Genomic DNA, 19,523 nt, shown 5'->3' on the forward strand with positions numbered 1-19,523 from the left:
AAAAGACACTCACAAGATTATATTTCTTGGGATTTTATTTCAGTCTCAACAATAACATATAAGTAAGAGCTGTGACTATCGGATAAAAAACTTACAATAAACAAAGTAAAAAAAAGTAAGAAACATAATATAAGTATCATTACACTGTATAAGTGCATTCTTTGTTAAAATAAAAAATGATTTTTTTTTTCATACATCTACAAAAAAAAGTGAATAATACAGTTTATTTTGATGAAAAAATGGCTTATTCTTGAGCTTTCTAAAAGGTACAATCCAGAAATGCTCAAATACCACTAAAGTCCTAGAAAATGTACAGACATCAGTATAAATGAGTGTTGTAATATCTTGAGAGAGATTTTTCAGTTGAAAAGCCTTTACGCTTCTGCAGACGTGGATTGCCACAGTCAAAACGACACCCTGAATTTCTAATTTCACATTTGAAAAGCAGCATTTATACCATGTTCATAGCATTCAGTGGCATTAAACATGAAATAACAGTAAATAGCAGCTAAAAGTCAAGCAAATGCTTTGCACTCGTTCTTGAATGTTAAAAATGTTGAATTTGGAGACTTGAACAAGTTCATCAGTTCATGAAAATATGAAATGTTAGCAACATAAACAGTTAGTGGTCACAATTACCTTTGACAATTCAAGTTATACAAGCTATATTCAAATTAACATCTGCTAAATAAAACATTACTGAATCAATAAAGTGATAGTTTACCCAAAAATGAAAATTCTGTCATCATTTACTCCCCCTTATGTTTTTCTAAACCTGCATGAAGTTCCTCAAAATGCTGAACACAAAAGAAGATATTTTGAAGAATTTGGGTAACCAAACAGTTTCTGGTCCCCGTCTTAAAAAGTTTTTTTATATACTATGGAAGTAAGTAAATGATGACAGAATTTTCATTTTTGGGTAAACTATCCCTTTAAGACATGTTAAAACACAAATGTGATGCTTACTTCATATGTGTCAAAAAAAAAAAAAAAGTGACAAGTCACTTTACAGGAATGTTCAGCGTTCAGAACGTTAAGCTCTATCAGCATCTGTGGCATTCTGCCAATTACCACGGATTTAAACGTGTCCCTCAATTCAGTAATAATGCACTTACAATGGAAGCCTATGGGGCAAAAAATTCCAGAGGGCATAAAAGCTGAAATGTAAAGCTTGCATTTTTGTCAAAGCACTTAATATCAATTCTTTCATACAAAAACATGTCACTTGAGCTGTAAATTTGTCTATATCATCCTTATTGCAGTGGCACTGATGTTCAAACAGAGCTTAAGTTGTATTTAACCCAGAACATGCCATTAAATCTAGCTTATTTAGGGAGATTATAACAGCTCAAAGCTGTTATAATGCAGCTGTGAAGGACCTTTGACTTTTTTGTTAATTAATTCAAATGGAATATAGGAAAGTATAAAACTACATTCAGAATTAATGCAAATAAATTGTCATAGTTTTCAGTCACGTGACTGGTGCGGAGACCTGACGGGCAAAACATCCATTACAAGCCTGTCAGTTTTCCATCTCAAAAGAAGAAAATCAAAAACATGTGAACAAAATGTAAGATTTGGGCACTTGTGATTTATATACAGCACCTGCTGCATAATTCCAATCACTAAAAACAACGGGATATTATAAAATGCTTAACGTGAAAAACACTAAATGTGCCTTTTGTGTACAAAAACAGTGTTTATTAAAAGATCAAATTCAGTATTCACCTTATTGATGATGCATACTATTTGCAGGCGAGCAGAACGCTGCACACTCAATGGCTAAATGTTTTCTTTATAATGGTTTTCTATTGAAAAACGCTTAAAGGGGTGATATAATGCCATTTTACAAGACGTAAAATAAGTCTGAATTTTTTATAGCATGTTAAATTTGTCACTTTTTGAGGGTGAGCAAAAACGCTCCGTTTGTGTGTGTGTCCCTTTATATGCAAATGAGCTGCTGCTCCTAAGCAGAGGGCGGGGTTTCAATAGCTCATGTTAGCACATAGTACTGTTAGCAGCGCCGATTACCTCACGCAGACTCACTGAAAATGTCAGAAACTGTTCAGCCTTTTATGTTCAAAACGGAGTCGGACAATGATGGAGAGACTCAAGAAGACGTGACAACATTTTGAATGCTGCAGGACGTTTCTGAATGGTTAGTGGATAAATTTATGAAGCTGATGTGGGATATCTTAAAGTCATTGATTAGCATATTCTGTCATGATAATCTATAAATGGCTCGTGTGGGAACTGTTGTAAGATCCTACAGAGCCAGAGAATATATGCTGCATGAAGATAGAACAGGTATAGTTTAGTTTAATTATGGTTATAATTTGTCATTTTGTCATCTTGCTTTTATGACATGCTATTGCATTTGTGTTTTGTACCGTAATGCAGTAACATGGTCTCACCCCCTTTGTTGCGTGCTCTCGGGGGCAGGGTTTATGTAAATTTTAGGGTTAGTGATGTCACCAACCCAGGGAGAGGCTCATTATAGTCCCTACCAGCCATTTGTTGTAGTCCTTAAACAGAGAATTTTATAATTTGCTGTTTTAAGGCCCGTTCACACCGAGGACAATAACTATAGCGATAACAATAAAGATATAGTTCGAAATATTAAAGGAATAGCAGAGTCCACACCACACCTATAACGATAAAGGCACAGTGAAACAGCATCGTTAGAATCACTTTCAGAACAATTTTTTTCAGCCGGTGAATGATAAATACATTGACAGCCAATCAGAATCCATCGTGCTTTAACGAGCTCGAGCATTTAAAGAGACAGACAACAAAACTGCAGCGCACACTTATAATAAACAGAACAATATAGATATTGTTATAGTTATCGTTCTTGGTATGAACTGGCCTTTATGACTGGTTTTGTTAAATTTCACTGAAACACCTATAATAGGCTGTTAAGGTTCACCTTGTGACAACTTACCCCTACAGAGTGTGAAAATGTCTTGCTATTGGGGCATGTTGTCACAAAAGGTTCAGTGAACTGTATCTTATTTCCTGAATATTAAATGTAGAAATGTTTTATATAGTTTTTTCGTAGCCAAATCTTTATGCTACACTACCATTCGAAAGTTTGGGGTTTTTATTTTTTTCAAAGAAATTTATATAAGAATACTTTTATTCAGCAAGAATGCATTCAATCTATTAAAAGTGACAGTAAAGACAATCATAATGTTACAAAAGATTTCTATTTCACATAAATGCTGTTCTTTTGAACATGCTATTAAGCAAAGAATTCTGGAAAATAAAAAAGTATCACGGTTTCCACTAAAATGTTAAGCAGCACAACTGTTTTCAATAATCAGAAATGTTTCTTGATCATCAAATCAGTATATTAGAATGATTTCTGAAGGATCATGTGACACTGAAGACTGGAGTAATAATGCCATTTTTTTTTTTTTTAATCAAATAAATGCAGCCTTGCTGAGCTTAAGGGACTTCTTTCAAAAACATTAAAAAATCTTTCCAACCCCAAACATTAAACAGTAGTCTATCTGACTGTATAGAAAATTACTTTCAAAAACAAACCTACCCAGAAGCCCCAGTGACCCCTATACAGACAGAGATGGAATAGACAGGCGTTCAGATGGATTTGTTGCTGTATTTCTGCATCTCCTTCAGGGTCAAATATCCACTCCCGCAAGGCTCAATCATGGAGGAGGGTCTGACCACGGCGCCCTCTGCAGGCTCAGAGATGGAACTACGGCTGGGTGCTCTCACAGGTTCAGACCACGGTGTGATGATGGGCACCGGAGTGAAACTCTCTGCTGGCCGAACAGCACCGAGGGAACCCTGTGACAGTGACATAATGAAGGAAACCAGCGCACGTCCTTCTGCCGCGGCCCTCTCCTCGCCACTGATGTCATCATCATCTTGGTCTTCCTCACAATTCTGCTCTCCAGGCATGTCGAACCCTGAATCCGGGCTATTCAGCTGTTCCATCTGGTAACTTGGGGTTTGCAAACAGTCATATGAAGACCTAGGCGACGAGGCAGTGGAGCTCGTGCCTTCCTCAGGGTGATAGGTGAAGTACACGGGGCAGGATTCGAGGTAAAGAGAGCCTGAATGCGATTTGCTATAGAAGTAGCCCATGTTAGAGAAACCAGATGATGAAGCATGGCTGGTGCCGCTGTTCTCGAGACCAGAGTCCATCTGATTGGAGTGAACAAGCACGGAAGTAGCCATCTGAGCGTCGGGATCCATCAAGGACAGGTCCCAAATATCAGAGATCTCTACAGGTGAGATATCGTCACATGACTGAGGGGTAAGAAATGGCCCAACAGAATTCTGAAAGCCCAGCCAGTTCTGTGGACAAGTAGAGGAAATGCATGTGGTCAGTGTGTGTGATTTTTGGCTTGCTGAAAGAAGATATGAGTAGGCATTTGCAAGAAATGCAGGTCTAGGCCACATCTGTAAACTTGGGTGTGTGTATGAGAGTTTGTACTGTTAAGATTTTGCATGAGAGTTTGTGTGACCCTGTTTGTGTGACCCTGAGAATGTTATTAGTATTTCTATACATTTCTGGATGCTCAAATGCGTTGGTGTGAATTCACAACATAGAAAGTGAAAGAGTGAATTGCCACTATACTGGTGAAAACAGCAATACCAGTATACATTACTCACAATTGCAAGATATAAACTCACAACTGCGAGCTATAAAGTCAGAATTATGTGATATATTGGGCAATTGGGTGTTATAAACTCACAATTCTGACTTTTTTTCTCGCAATTCTGACTCCCAATTCAATATAACCTCCCAATTCTGACTTTATAACACAATTGCAAGTTTATATATATATATATATATATATATATATATACATACACACAGTATAAACTCGCAATTGTGTTATAAAATCAAAATTGGGAGTTTATATCTCGGAATTGCAGCTTTATATCACACAATTATGACTTTATAACAAGCAATTGTGTTTATATCACGCAATTCTGAGAAAAAAGTCAGAATTGCAAGATGTAAACTTGCAATTGCAAGAAAAAAAGTCAGAATTGTGAGATAAAAAAGTCGCAATTACCTTTTTTTATTTTTTATTAAGTAGCGGAAACAAGCTTCCATAGGTGAGTATGTTTTTTTATTTAAATTAATACTTTGATTCAGCAAGGCAATCAATTAAAAACTAACAATAAAGACATGTATAATGTTACAAAAGATTTCTATTTCAACTAAATGCTGTTCTTTTAAATTTTCTATTCATCAAAGAATCTTGAAAAAAAATGTATCACAGTTTCTACAAAAATATTAAGCAGCATAAGCAGTGTTTTCAACACTTATAATAATGCTTCTTGTGCAGCAAATCATGTATATAATATCTTAATATATATATATATATATATACACATACATATATATACATATATTCAAGAAAGTAATAATATTCCACAATACTACTATTTTGCCATATTTGTGATCAAATGCAGCCTTGAGACTTCTTTTAAAAACATTAAAACATCTTACTAACCCCAGTAAAGTTTGAACGGTAGTGTAGCACTTTGGAAACTAGTTTTAAATTAACATAGCATATGCAGGAGATACAGCTGAACTCACCCGGAAGTTTCCACCATGAACAGTGTGAAGAGGCTGGAAATATCTGGAGGGGTCTGGAACATGTTGATGGTTTGATTTTAATAACCTGCAAAGACATAATAATGCTTGATACTGATGCACAAGCAAACAAAAATATCAGGTACAAAGACCAACGGGTACACGCTTACACGGAAAAACATACACACCTACATACAGACGCCTACACAGCACTTTCCACAAATGGGGTGAAAACTAGGCCTTGAACGTCTTAAAAATGAGGTCAAATATTTGTTCTTTTCTAACAAAGGGTCAATGACAAGGCTTTACTTTTCAAAAAATATTGTTCGGACACCCCAGGAGGTCAAACTAACTATTAATACTTCATTTTCTACTTATAAAACGGTTAGTTCCTGTCCTTGATTTTGATTGGTCAATAGCTGTGTTTTATTCACGATAAAACACGGCTATGACTGCTTCACCCAACGGTTCTGTGTATCACTACACAACACCCTTAGCAACTACTCTTAGCATCGTAAACGGTTTGTTCTCAGTGGATATTGTTCATTGAAGCTTACTGTATTATGTAGAAGAGTGTTGTGAGAAAGAGATCGAGTGAGCGAGTTTATTACCTGCATTCAGATTTAGCATTTTCCTTCAGGTCAGTCCTATGTTCATAATAAAAAATCTGTTTAAATGTCCAATGTATTATCCTGTCCTTTTAACAGTTAAGGGGTTTTCCCGTGACTGACAGCACTAGTCAAAGCATTTGTCAGTTGCGTCTTGTTCCGTGTTCACAACAATTCAGTCTTTTCAATATAAAACTCATAAAGACAGTCTTTGCCACCATCTAATGGCTTAATAATGTAACTTCTGTTGCTGTTCACAGTCAGGGACTACTTTTTCAGGGTGGAAGGAAGGCTGTTAGTGATTTTACTTCATGAAAGTTGCATTGATACATATATTTTTTGGCTTTAATATTTGTATTGTGTTGTAACCGTTTTATAAAAGCAATAAGGTACGAGAGGCTGTGCTGTATCGTGAATAAGTTATGGCTGAAGGGGTTGCAGGCACTCTGCTTTGCGTCATACCTAACAACGTCCTTCAGCCGTGACTTATTCACGATACAGCACAGCCTCTCGTACCTTATTGCTTACATATAATCTACGTGTGCACTATTACACACTTTGGAACATGCATGTCTTAAAAACTCTGATTTGTGTGATAATAATTAAAAAATAAATGAATAAATATATATACACTACCAGTCAAAAGTTTGGAAACATTACTATTTTTAATGTTTTTGAACGAAGTCTCTTATGCTCATTAGGGCTGCATTTATTTCATAACAAGTACAGAAAAAACAATAATATTGTGAAATATTATTATAATTTAAAATTATGGTTTTCTATTTTAATATACTTTAAAATATAATTTATTTCTGTGATGCAAAGCTGAATTTTCAGCATCATTACTCCAGTCTTCAGTGTCACATGATTCTTCAGAAATCATTGTAATATGCTGATTTGATACTCGGTTATTATCAATGTTGAAAACAGTTGTGTTGCTTAATATTTTTTTGGAACCTGTGATACTTTTTTCAGGATTCATTGATGAATAAAAGGTTAAAAAGAATGGCATTTATTCAAAATATAAATCTTTTCTAACAATGTAAATCTTTACTATCACTTTTTATCAATTTAACACATCCGTGCTGAATAAAAGTATTAATTTCTTTCAAAAAAAAAAGAAAAAAATTACTGACCCCAAACTTTTAAACGGTAGTGTATATTGTTACAAAAGATTTCTATTTTAAATAAATGCTGATATTTTTTAACTTTTTATTCATCAAAGAATCCTGAAAAAGTATCACAGGTTATAAAATAACATTAAGCAGCACAACTGTTTCCAACATTGATAATAAATCAGCATATTACAATGATTGCTGAAGGATGTGACACTGAATACTGGAGTAATGATGCTGAAAATTCAGCTTTGCATCACAGAAATAAATTATATTTTAAAGTATATTAAAATAGAAAACCATAATTTCAAATTGTAATAATATTTCACAATATTATTGTTTTTTCTGTATTTATTATAAAATAAATGCAGCCAAACATAAGAGACCTCGTTCAAAAACATTAAAAATAGTAATGTTTCCAAACTTTTGACTTGTAGTGTATATACAGGTGCTGGTCATATAATTAGAATATCATCAAAAAGTTGATTTATTTCACTAATTCCATTCAAAAAGTGAAACTTGTATATTATATTCATTCATTACACACAGACTGATATATTTCAAATGTTTATTTCTTTTAATTTTGATGATTATAACTGACAACTAAGGAAAATCCCAAATTCAGTATCTCAGAAAATTAGAATATTGTGAAAAGGTTCAATATTGAAGACACACTCTAATCAGCTAATTAACTCAAAACACCTGCAAAGGCCTTTAAATGGTCTCTCAGTCTAGTTCTGTAGGCTACACAATCATGGGGAAGACTGCTGACTTGACCATTGACACCTTGCACAAGGAGGGCAAGACACAAAAGGTCATTGCAAAAGAGGCTGGCTGTTCACAGAGCTCTGTGTCCAAGCACATTAATAGAGAGGCGAAGGGAAGGAAAAGATGTGGTAGAAAAAAGTGTACAAGCAATAGGGATAACCGCACCCTGGAGAGGATTGTGAAACAAAACCCATTCAAAAATGTGGGGGAGATTCACAAAGAGTGGACTGCAGCTGGAGTCAGTGCTTCAAGAACCACTACGCACAGACGTATGCAAGACATGGGTTTCAGCTGTCGCATTCCTTGTGTCAAGCCACTCTTGAACAACAGACAGCGTCAGAAGCGTCTCGCCTGGGCTAAAGACAAAAAGGACTGGACTGCTGCTGGGTGGTCCAAAGTTATGTTCTCTGATGAAAGTAAATTTTGCATTTCCTTTGGAAATCAAAATCAGGGTCCCAGAATCTGGAGGAAGAGAGGAGAGGCACACAATCCACGTTGCTTGAGGTCCAGTGTAAAGTTTCAACAGTCAGTGATGGTTTGGGGTGCCATGTCATCTGCTGGTGTTGGTCCACTGTGTTTTCTGAGGTCCAAGGTCAACGCAGCCATATACCAGGAAGTTTTAGAGCACTTCATGCTTCCTGCTGCTGACCAACTTTATGGAGATGCAGATTTCATTTTCCAACAGGACTTGGCACCTGCACACAGTGCCAAAGCTACCAGTACCTGGTTTAAGGACCATGGTATCCCTGCTCTTAATTGGCCAGCAAACTCGCCTGACCTTAACCCCATAGAAAATCTATGGGGTATTGTGAAGAAGAAGATGCGATATGCCAGACCCAACAATGCAGAAGAGCTAAAGGCCACTATCAGAGCAACCTGGGCTCTTATAACACCTGAGCAGTGCCACAGACTGATCGACTCCATGCCACGCCGCATTGCTGCAGTAATTCAGGCAGAAGGAGCTCCAACTAAGTATTGAGTGCTGTATATGCTCATACTTTTCATGTTCATACGTTTCAGTTGGCCAAGATTTCTAAAAATCCTTTCTTTGTATTGGTCTTAAGTAATATTCTAATTTTCTGAGATACTGAATTTGGGATTTTCCTTAGTTGTCAGTTATAATCATCAAAATTAAAAGAAATAAACATTTGAAATATATCAGTCTGTGTGTAATGAATGAATATAATATACAAGTTTCACTTTTTGAATGGAATTAGTGAAATAAATCAACTTTTTGATGATATTCTAATTATATGACCAGCACCTGTATATAAAAAAAAGAGAAAAAGTCAATGAGGATGTTACTAAATTAAAGAAGGGACAATGAGACATATACATCTAATACTCACCGGTTGCTTTTCTTTGCCTTATAGATGACGAAAGAAAGACCAGCCAGAACAAGCAAGATGTGGAAGCCAATGATCAGAACTACACGCATATCATCAGGCACTGATGAAAACAAAAAGATTAAAATTGTTGTCATAACTCGCAAACAAATAATATTATATAATATTACTGGGCTGGCAAGAGGCCCCACCTGGTGATGACACATCATCCTCTGGTTTCACTGGCTTTCCAATCTCAGACCTCCAGGACACAGCAGGACTCCAGTCACTCCATTGCCCCCGAAGGTAACCATCATTTTTGGGTTCAACAGGCTTCACGCGCACCCTGGCCTGGTACTCTTCTCCTGCAGTCAGGGACTGATGGTCCAGCAGCACGTAACTTCCATGAGAGATATTCCAATGCCTTGCCATCTATGGCACAGAAGCATACGCAAACATACACAAAAATAAAAAGATTTGCTCTCAAAATAATTTTGTAATTGACTTGGGACAGGATGTGTTCAGATGAATGCCATTTTATTTTTTATTAATTCATAGGTAAATGTTAAATAAAACATCTAAATCAAACACAAATGTTTGCTTACCTCCCATCTTGTATCTGCGGCTTTAAACTGCAGCTGGAATTCATAATCCGTTATGTCTTCTGGAAAGTTTCTGCCTTTACTCCAAGTTATGTTATCCCTGCTTACAGTGGGCTTATCTGGTGGTTGAGTCTTAACTGTCATTCAAATAAATAAATAAAAACAAATAAACAAGAGAACATTTACATTGATAAACATGCAGAGCATGGTGCTAAGTCATCATGTGTTCAATTGTTCTCAAAGAATTGACTGTGATGTAAAATGCATAAATGTAAACATACTCAGCTCCATCTGCAGTGTTTGAACCCTCTAATTATGTCTTGAACGCAAAAAAATAAAATAAAAATCAAAACAAAAGGTTGGATGCATGTAAAAAACAGATTTAAAACGACACATTACATAAGGAGCATTTCAATCGTGTAAAGTTTATTTAAAGTTTATCAGAGTGCGTATTTCATGTGGCGCCGTCAAACAGACGTTCATGACATTCATAGCAACAGCAAACAGCATGAGGTGTGTCAATAAAAACGGTCTTTATTTATCACATTTTTATAGATTTACATACCAAGTTTATGTACAGTTTACCAAGAAATGTACTGTTTTGTGTATATTTTAGCGATAATTGATTTTGTCCAGACCACTTTATATTCCAATCCTGGAATTTGAACAACAACAAAAACCTTAATCATGTTTGAAACGCCCTTATTATCAAATTAATTATTTTGTATTGTGATGGCAATGTTTTTCTCATTTAAATAGCAAAATCGTTTTCCAAGCAAATTTATTGTGTTACAGTTACCCCTGCTTTCCTCCAATTTTAGTCGCTCTTTTTGTGTTTTTTACATTAACCTGCCATTTTAAACATATCTACAGTACAACCCAATAATAGCAGAATGAATCCACTTACTGTGTCGGGCAGGCTGAAAACGTTGTTTAGTTCTGACAGATCCATTACAGGTGACACTCAACCAGATTTGGTTCATGAAAAAAAAGTACTGTGAGAGAGAGAGAGAGAGAGAGAGAGGGTGGGATGTAAGAAGAGAATACATGCTGATAGTAATTTAACTTAAATTCGATCTATTTCTACTCACATGTTTTTGATAGGTTATAGAACAACTTCTGGTAGAATGTGATTGACTGCTCAGTGGCACCAGCTCACATCTGCACACAGATTCAACTTCAGTTCACATTTGAGAAGGTTTATTTATCAATGATAAATGTGTCCATCCGGAGACATGAAACTAAAATCACAAACCTTTTTGTGTGTTCTTCCCCCACAAGCTCACATCGCTGGCCGGAGTAATTTGTAGAGCTCCGCCACACACAAGAAACCTTGGTCAAGTAGTCGCTCACACAGGAAAGATCTTCTGTTTTTGGTAAAACCAGAGAAAAAAATGTTATTATAAGTTAATAGAAAACAAGTAAACATTTACTTTGTCTGTCAATACTTGTAAAGTTAAGAAATGGGCATAAAACAAAGTGCCTGGTTTTGGACTACAGCTTGTTTCTGAACAACACAGGTGTGCATAAACATACCCAATTAGTGTTGTCAAAAGCACCGGTACTTCGGTACCAAGTCGGTACTGAAATTTTGAAAATGTGACGATACCAGCATTTCTGTAGTACCGGTAGTACCGAGAATCCGGGTACATTCGGTACCCACTGATAGGGCTGTGCCAGTATTTACTTGAATATGACACGAGTGAAGCACAAAGCTTTGTTTACAAAAGAAATAATAGGTTAGCAATTAAATGTGACATCGCAGCCATGGAAACATTTTGGTTCATGCCGAATGAGAGAGGTAGGTGAGTCCATACATTTAAGCTTTGTATTCTGTTTTGCGAATCACGATCTGGTCACCCGATTAGCAAAGAATTTAACAATATTCCATTAGTTATTCTACTGAACATGGAATCTCTGTTTCTTTTCCCAATTCTTCACTCACGCAGGGGATTATAACGTTTCTTCCTTTGGTTCGCTTTTAGGCCTATTATAGGCTATTCGCATTCTTTACTGTGGTGAAGTAGAAAAAACACCGTAGGACAGAAACCTTTTTGCTTGCACGTCAGTTTCTATTTAACACAGTTTGTGCTTGTTATTAGACTTGATAAGGCGCATCAAGTTTATTTGTATAGCGCTTTTCACACACGCCGGTTTTTTTTACTTTCGCTTTCCCTGGCAGCACAAAATCAAATATAGCCTGAATGTGTGAAGATAAAACTCGCTCTTCAGACCTTTTACAACAAGTGTCAGTTCCTTGTAACATCAGGAGATAACAGATATTATTAAAGCGAAATGGTCTCTTTCCTGCTCGTGTCCCACATCCCTCTCAAAGAGCAGAGCGGTAGGCTACATGACGCACCTTTGTGTAGAAATAAAAAACGAATGTTTTTTTTTTTTTTTTTTTAATAATATTTAACTTTCTTATTATTTAGGTTACCATTATTTACCGATATTTATTTCATAGTTTTACAGGCTGTATGTGTCGTTTCATTGAAGGAATAGCTTAAATAAACACGCACGTCTGTTACAAAATGGATGTTTGAGCATTTGTTTATTTTTTTTATATTTCAAAATTTATTTCATTGAGGTATATATACACACACAAACATACACACACGCTCCAAATATTTATATGTATGAGTACCATATTTAATATGTTTTTAAAATAGGCTATATAAAATAGTAAAATAGCTCCAACAGATTTTGCTGTGGAACCGAAATTGGTACTGAGAACCGTAAAATTTTTATGGTATTGGTACCGACTACTGGAATTTTGGTACCGTGACAACACTATACCCAACTAATATTATTTGGCTGCCAGAACATTCCCAAAACATACCTTTTTAAATTTGGTAGGTCAGGAAAGCTTACGGATACAGAATTATTGATTGCACTTCATTTTACAGTTTATGTACTTGCAGTGTACTTACCAAGAAAGTACTGAGTAATATCAGGCAACTACATGGGTAAAGATTATGTTTAGGTTCAGGACTAGTATCTAGTTATTACTCAGTTATTGTAATTACTACAGTATGTATATATAGTATGTACATGCGAAACAGGACTGTAAAGTAAAGTCCCACCGAATTAAATGTTTGTTTTAGGTTTGCAGAATGTAATAATAATTAGGGAAAGTTCTGTATAAGTTGTTTTATTATTTTTAAAAAAAATAAAACCCTAAAAATAACTAAGCAGGAACCAAATACTAATGTGTTTGCTGGGTACCAGTTTGTGTGTTCTTGGACTGGCCGGTTCCATAAAGTATGATGATGATGAAGAGAGGAGTATACCAGTAATCCTTCATCACTACTTGGATCTGAAACACACATATAAAACATCATTCTTAAAATAAATAAAAAAAATCATCTTTTGTATAAAAGGAATATTTTACTAGGGATGCATGATATATCGGCCACCATATCGGTATTGGCCGATATATGTTCATTTTTAATGTTATCGTTATCGGCCCCATAAGAAAATTTGGACGATATTTTAAAGCCGATAAATAATGGATTATTTTCTTCAGCTGAGACACTTTAGATGCGCTGTTCACCACGATGGTTTTGAATTGCTTGAAATATGATTGGAGTCACTTCAAAAAGGAAAATACAGTTACGTGCAACATGTACAGCGCAAGTCATAAAGGCTACATAACATTATAATTTTAATTGTGTGCTTGGGACATGGCTTTTAATGGGGAGACGTTTGTTTTTGTAATCAGGCTCTCAAAAATTCTATAAAAATTTGGATTTAGATTTATCAACCAATATATCGGTTATCGTTAGGGTGTAACGGTACATGTATTCATACCGAAAATTTCCGGTACGCGTCTTTCGGTTCGTTACACGTGTACCGACGAATACAGAGTTGTGTAGTCCATTAACCACCAATAAATCGCAATAAGCTCTGTGTTTTGTTACTTTTGATAAGAAACAAAGTCTCATCCCTCAAATTCTGTCCATTTTATCATAAAATTCAAACAATAAATGCCGTTTTGACGCTTTTTGATGTGGCGTGACAGATCACTGTACAGGCTTTAATAATTTGGGCTCTGTTGTTAATTGTAACCTTTAATATTATAGTAATGTGCAAGAAAGTGCTCCCTATATAGTTTACAGCATTATTGAATTTATTTAAAGACTGTAAAAAAAAAAAAAAAAAAAAGCAATTTTATGTTTAGTTTCCTCCCTCCCGCTGTACCGATTCCGTACCGAACCGTCATTTTTGTGTACCGTTACACCACAAAAAATATAAAGAACTATCGGAATTGGCCAAAATTTTCATATTGGTGCATCAACTGTCAATCTCCCAAATGACAAAAAGCACCAAAAAAGTAGTCAATATGTGCTATACACTAAGTCTTCTGAAGCAATATGACTTTTTTGTATTCAGAATAAATAAAAAAATTAATTAAAAAAATTAAAAAATCTGGTACGATTAGCTTCTGCAAATCAGTTCTGGAGGGGTAAATAAATGATTAGAATTTTTATTTTTGAGTTATTAAACACACAGGTAGCAACACTTAATATTTTATCAATATAAGTGATGCACACTCAATAAGTGCAATACACACTGAGCATATTAACTCAAAAACTTGCTTCCTAAAATCATTTATAGGAGGTTAACAATTTTACTTAATACTGTGTAACTGTGATTGCCCTAATCTTTTGTCTAAAAATCAATATCTATGATGATATCTGGTGTGGTAATCAGATGATATGATCTATGGTGATCTGTTAATAACTCAGTAACAAAGTGCTATGAGGTCACAAACTGTCGCTATGGAGATATGACTAAGAGTGCAACCACAAATGAAGCTGGTTTTTACCTGTGGCTGAAAGTGTGACACATATAGAAATGCACACAATATTGCTCCTGGGAAGGAGGACTAAGTGTAGTCACAGTGAACTGGGAAGGGAACATGAAGGTTCTGGGTCCAATCTATGCAATGAAAGAACGTTTTATCCGTTTTATCATTATGCTATGTGTAGGCTACTGGGACTGCGACAACACTTACATTTCATTGCCCTATTGTTGATTTGACTGCTTTTATTATTCTCCTCATTTGTAAGTCGCTTTGGATAAAAGTGTCAGAAATTATTAAATATAAATTTAAAAATCATACGTCCAATTACTTATTAAGCTGATTCACAGTTATGCACCTAAGATTAAACCTTATAGTTCACTCAACTTTGAACTCAAACTTGTATGACTTTATTTCTTTCTTTCAAAAAAAGTTATTTTGAAAAATGTCTAGAATGACAAAACTCTGAAAAAGGTGTAAAACGACATGAGGGTGAGTGCATGATAACAATTTTCATTTTGGGTGAACTGTCCATTTAAGCGATTCTAAATGTTTTTAAATAATTGTTCGACTATTTTATTTGCTACATTTGTGTATAATAATACAAACAGCCAGTCAACTAGAGGAGCTTTAATTTTTAAAACTCAGACTTTCACTTTTAAACGGCATCGCTGTGGCTTTTTTTACCTGACAGGATGTTGCCCAAAGAAAAGGGTAAACTGCAGAGCACGCATATTGAATTCCATTGCAAAATTCTTGACGTGAACTTCAGATGCGCATATATGACGCAAGCTAGCTTTGGCTCTTTTGCTGAGTGGGCCATTGTCAGCAGCACACCCCTCTTTGAGAGTGGGTGGTCAATCTGTATACAGGCAATTTCCACTAACACTACAAAATGACACCCACAGACAGCAACAGAAACCCTCAGCTGTAACTGTAAGGTAACTTCTTGTAAAAAGGCGCACTTGTAGACCGATGTCCCTGAAGATGCCTTGCCTGTCAAAGCAATGAGAGATATCAAAAAGTGACAGGACACTCTACAGCAAACACTGACGGTGCGGTTTTACTTGAACACTTTTAAAAGTGAGCGCTGAGTAATTTGGATAGCAGTTTATTTGACATAAGTTCGAACCTCAACTTGTGATCTGAGTGATCGCTGCTAACATCTGGTTCAACACTCTCGGTTTCACATAACGCTTCAGCACTTCCTAACTTCTTGGGTTATTCTTAAGAGCACATGAAGTTTAATAGGAACTAAATTGTACTTTGTGTTGGTAAATTAAGTACATATAATAACCACTCATATTTCTACCAATGAGTGGCGACTAATAATCAACCCATACAATGACCGTAAGTGTCTGGACACTAAAGTCACACTTAAAAATGTCATTGCATCAGACGGCAAATTATTAAAACAAGTGGCACCTGCTACATCTTTACTCAGAACTAACTTTCTACTCACTTTTTGTGTCATTTTGCGATTACTTTTAGTGATTTTTAGTGAATGAAGTAAAGATTGATTCACATGCACAAAAAGTCATAATACACTTAGTCTTCAACGGTATATCCATTGTTTTATCATGTAAAACCCAACAAATTTCTGCTTGTGAAATGTTTTGCTTGAAGTATAATGCAATGACATCCATTTTTAATTGCGACTTAAGTGTTCAAAATGCATTTTAGGGTCACTCACTGTTCATAAAATTACATCATTTTTAGATACAATACATCATTGCTCAACCCAGCAGTCATTTAATATTGGAAGTGTACGACTTACCCTTTGCCTTCAGCTGTCTGTCAAACAGCTGTCTGCACAGGCACCATGGATGCTGAGGTCTGTCTGTCTACCTGACCACCTACTCTTCATCCTCCTCTCTTTACCGCTCTTGCTCTATCTGCCCCTCCCCTTTTAACTCCATCTGTTAGGAGGATCTCTCTTTCTCTATCACTCTACTCCTTCCTTTCTGTTACTCATCCGACCTTTCTCTCACTCTCTCTCTCTCTCTCTCTCTCTCTCGACAATTGCATTTTCTTCCTCTCTGCTCGGTGTATGACTGAGTAACCACAGTGTTTGCTGACAACTTTACAAAGCGTGAAAATCTAAATCAAGAGGTCAGAGGGCCTGGAGAGAAATAAGACCCTCTTAATCTTTGATGCAAGGATGTTCTTCTTAATTCTTATTATTTATACGTAATTTATTATTTATATATTTTATTGTTTTGTCTTAGTATACACAATTTTGTGACAGTCTGAAGTCTGATTTTTAGTGCAAGCTATAACATGTTATTGGAGAGGTCAGGAAATTTGAACTTCTTGGCTTTTGATAAGAGAAAATATTAGCCACCTGGGCCCCACGCTGGGCTCGACACGGTGCCTGAGCGGTGCTCAGAGCACAAAAGTTTGATGAGGACCACATCCTGTTTCATACAAACTTTTTATACCCACAAACTACACACACACACACACACAAAACATGCATATAAACAAACACATGCATGCATGCATGCAAGAATCCACATGCACTGACAAATGGGCTCTGCTGAAGCGTAAGGATAACCAAAATTATATAGAAAAATGAACTGAAGGAAAAGCATCTTTGCAACAATCTGTGCTTTTATCATTGAGAAATATGCATCTAATTCAGTCTGTATAAATACCTCATTTAGTAAATTTAGCAACACAACAGCATCAGCACATGAGTATATTTGCTAATGCTCTAACATTGGTACAGTATTTAAGTGATGTGGAAGTCAGTGATGTTTACACTTTGTATCAAACAAATACACACCACACAATTACAGCTAAAGTCTGCAACTTCTGCATCACTATACCAAAAAAAGAAAAAGATCAGGTGTGTCCCAATTTGTGACCTTGTACACTATTCTACGCCATTTTGTAGTATAATAGTGCGAGTAGTGTGTTCACACAGAAAATTCCAAATAAAAAAGTGCATTTTAATGCCTGGATGATGCATGAAGTGTGGGACGTTGGACACTTCAACTGGCACTCAACTGTGTAGAGGAGGGGGAGGGGCTATCAGACTCTGATGCTGAATGACAAAATAACCTTATTAATAACCTTTAATTCATACACTACACAATTGAGTACATAAGTACATAGTGTATAGTGAGTCATTTGGGGCACAACTATTGATTTCAAACAGGTTCTCCGGACACTCCCCGCATCTGCCATTGGTCGATCAGACAGATAGTTCCACCCTAAACTCACATGAGTCAAGGAGTTAATATTGTTGTGTCGGGTTGGTCGTGAAGCTCAAACAAACAAAACAATGTTTTTAGGGCTTCACAGAGCTATAGTGGAAATCAACACATTCATCGAAATAATAAGCATGAGTAGACAAAACTGTATGAAAAGCTTCCACTTTTTTCCCCCCATTTTCTCTAATAATGGTTATAGGTTTAGAGTTTGGATAAGGGGTTGGAATTTATTCAACAACAATGAAAAAAGTGCCAGCCATCTTGTATGTATTAACATCTCCTAGAGACCAATTAGAGAAATCAAATGGCTCTAATAGGCTTAAAGGGTTAGTTCACCCAAAAAAATAAATTTCTGTCATTAATTACTCACCCTCATGTCATCCCAAACCCGTGAGACCTTCGTTCAGCTTCAGAACACAAATTAAGATATTTTTGATGAAATCCGAGGGTTTCTGAACCACCCATAGGCAGCAAGTCATTGCACCTTTTGAGGTCCATAAAGGTACTAAAGACATCGTTAAAAATGTCTTTAGTACCTCTGGTTGAATAGTCGACATGACTACAGTGGTTCAACCTTAATGTTATGAAGCAATGAGAATACTTTTTGTGCACAAAAACAAAACAAAAATAACGACTTTATTCAACAAATTCGTCTCTCCCCTTTCAGTCTCCTACGCTGTTTATGTTGTATTTTGTTATTTTTGTTTTGCGCACAAAAAGTATCCTCGTCGCTTCATAACATTAAGTTTGAACCACTGTAGTCACGTCGACTATTTTAACGAAGTCTTCATTTGTGTTCCGAAGATGAATGAAGGTCTTACGGATGTGGAACGACATGAGGGTGAGTACTTAATGACAGAAATTTCATTTTTTGGTGAACTAACCCTTTAAGTTGAGGACGAAAGATTTCCCCAGGCAGATTTTGCATTGGGTTCAAGCAAATTTGCAGAAAGCTGCCTGATTTGAAATATATCGCTATTGACAATGAACAATTATCACAACTTCTCATGAGACCTGTTAGAGAAATTAAATGGTTAAAACAGATAGTTCAACTGACCCTTTAATGTGCCCTCACATTTACCGTTGCTTTGCAAAAGTTTTGCTGTCATTTAATTAAGAATCTATGCAATTGTAAATTTGAGGGCAAAAGATTTCCTAAGACAGATGAGCATCTGGTTCAAGTTGGTGACTGTATATTTAGCCAGAACAGAAGAAATAGTGAAAAGTGTGATGATGACATCATAATACACAAGGTCATTGTTTATATTTTCGTATCATGAAAGAAGAAGCAGAAGGAACAACAATGATTCTCCAACAGTTCAGTCGCACTTACAAGCCCACAAGCTACATGCACAACCTCAGGGTTCGTTTTTGTCAACAGCTCGGTATCATAAGCAGTTAACAGTTTGTACTATGATTCAAGTGAGAGCGCAAAAATTAAAAAAGTACCCAAAACTAACTAAGAACGACTGACATTTGGTGCTGCATCAGAACAGGAA

At 35.9% G+C, this 19,523-nt stretch overlaps 1 protein-coding gene across 5 annotated transcripts in view; it reads right to left on the reverse strand.

Moving 5' to 3' along the window:
• Positions 1 to 17: 17 nt before the first annotated feature.
• The window catches only part of il2rb (interleukin 2 receptor, beta), a 32,440-nt gene continuing 12,934 nt past the window's right edge, over positions 18 to 19,523 (reverse strand). For 3 of the 5 annotated variants that reach the window (XM_051886388.1, XM_051886391.1, XM_051886389.1), the window contains 9 exons: positions 13,228 to 13,318; positions 11,255 to 11,366; positions 11,091 to 11,160; positions 10,907 to 10,994; positions 10,003 to 10,136; positions 9,610 to 9,829; positions 9,422 to 9,521; positions 5,585 to 5,669; positions 18 to 4,326 (listed from right to left, as the gene is read on the reverse strand). In XM_051886388.1, coding sequence (XP_051742348.1) covers positions 3,604 to 4,326; positions 5,585 to 5,669; positions 9,422 to 9,521; positions 9,610 to 9,829; positions 10,003 to 10,136; positions 10,907 to 10,994; positions 11,091 to 11,160; positions 11,255 to 11,366; positions 13,228 to 13,318 — 1,623 coding nt within the window. In that variant the 3' untranslated portion in view covers positions 18 to 3,603. Of the gene's footprint in view, positions 4,327 to 5,584; positions 5,670 to 9,421; positions 9,522 to 9,609; positions 9,830 to 10,002; positions 10,137 to 10,280; positions 10,319 to 10,906; positions 10,995 to 11,090; positions 11,161 to 11,254; positions 11,367 to 13,227; positions 13,319 to 16,583; positions 16,783 to 19,523 lie in introns of those variants that run through there. The other 2 variants (XM_051886390.1, XM_051886392.1) reach the window with 2 other exon arrangements.

The sequence above is a fragment of the Ctenopharyngodon idella genome, chromosome 3 (genome assembly GCF_019924925.1).
Source record: "Ctenopharyngodon idella isolate HZGC_01 chromosome 3, HZGC01, whole genome shotgun sequence".
Classification (NCBI taxonomy): Eukaryota; Metazoa; Chordata; class Actinopteri; order Cypriniformes; family Xenocyprididae; genus Ctenopharyngodon; species Ctenopharyngodon idella.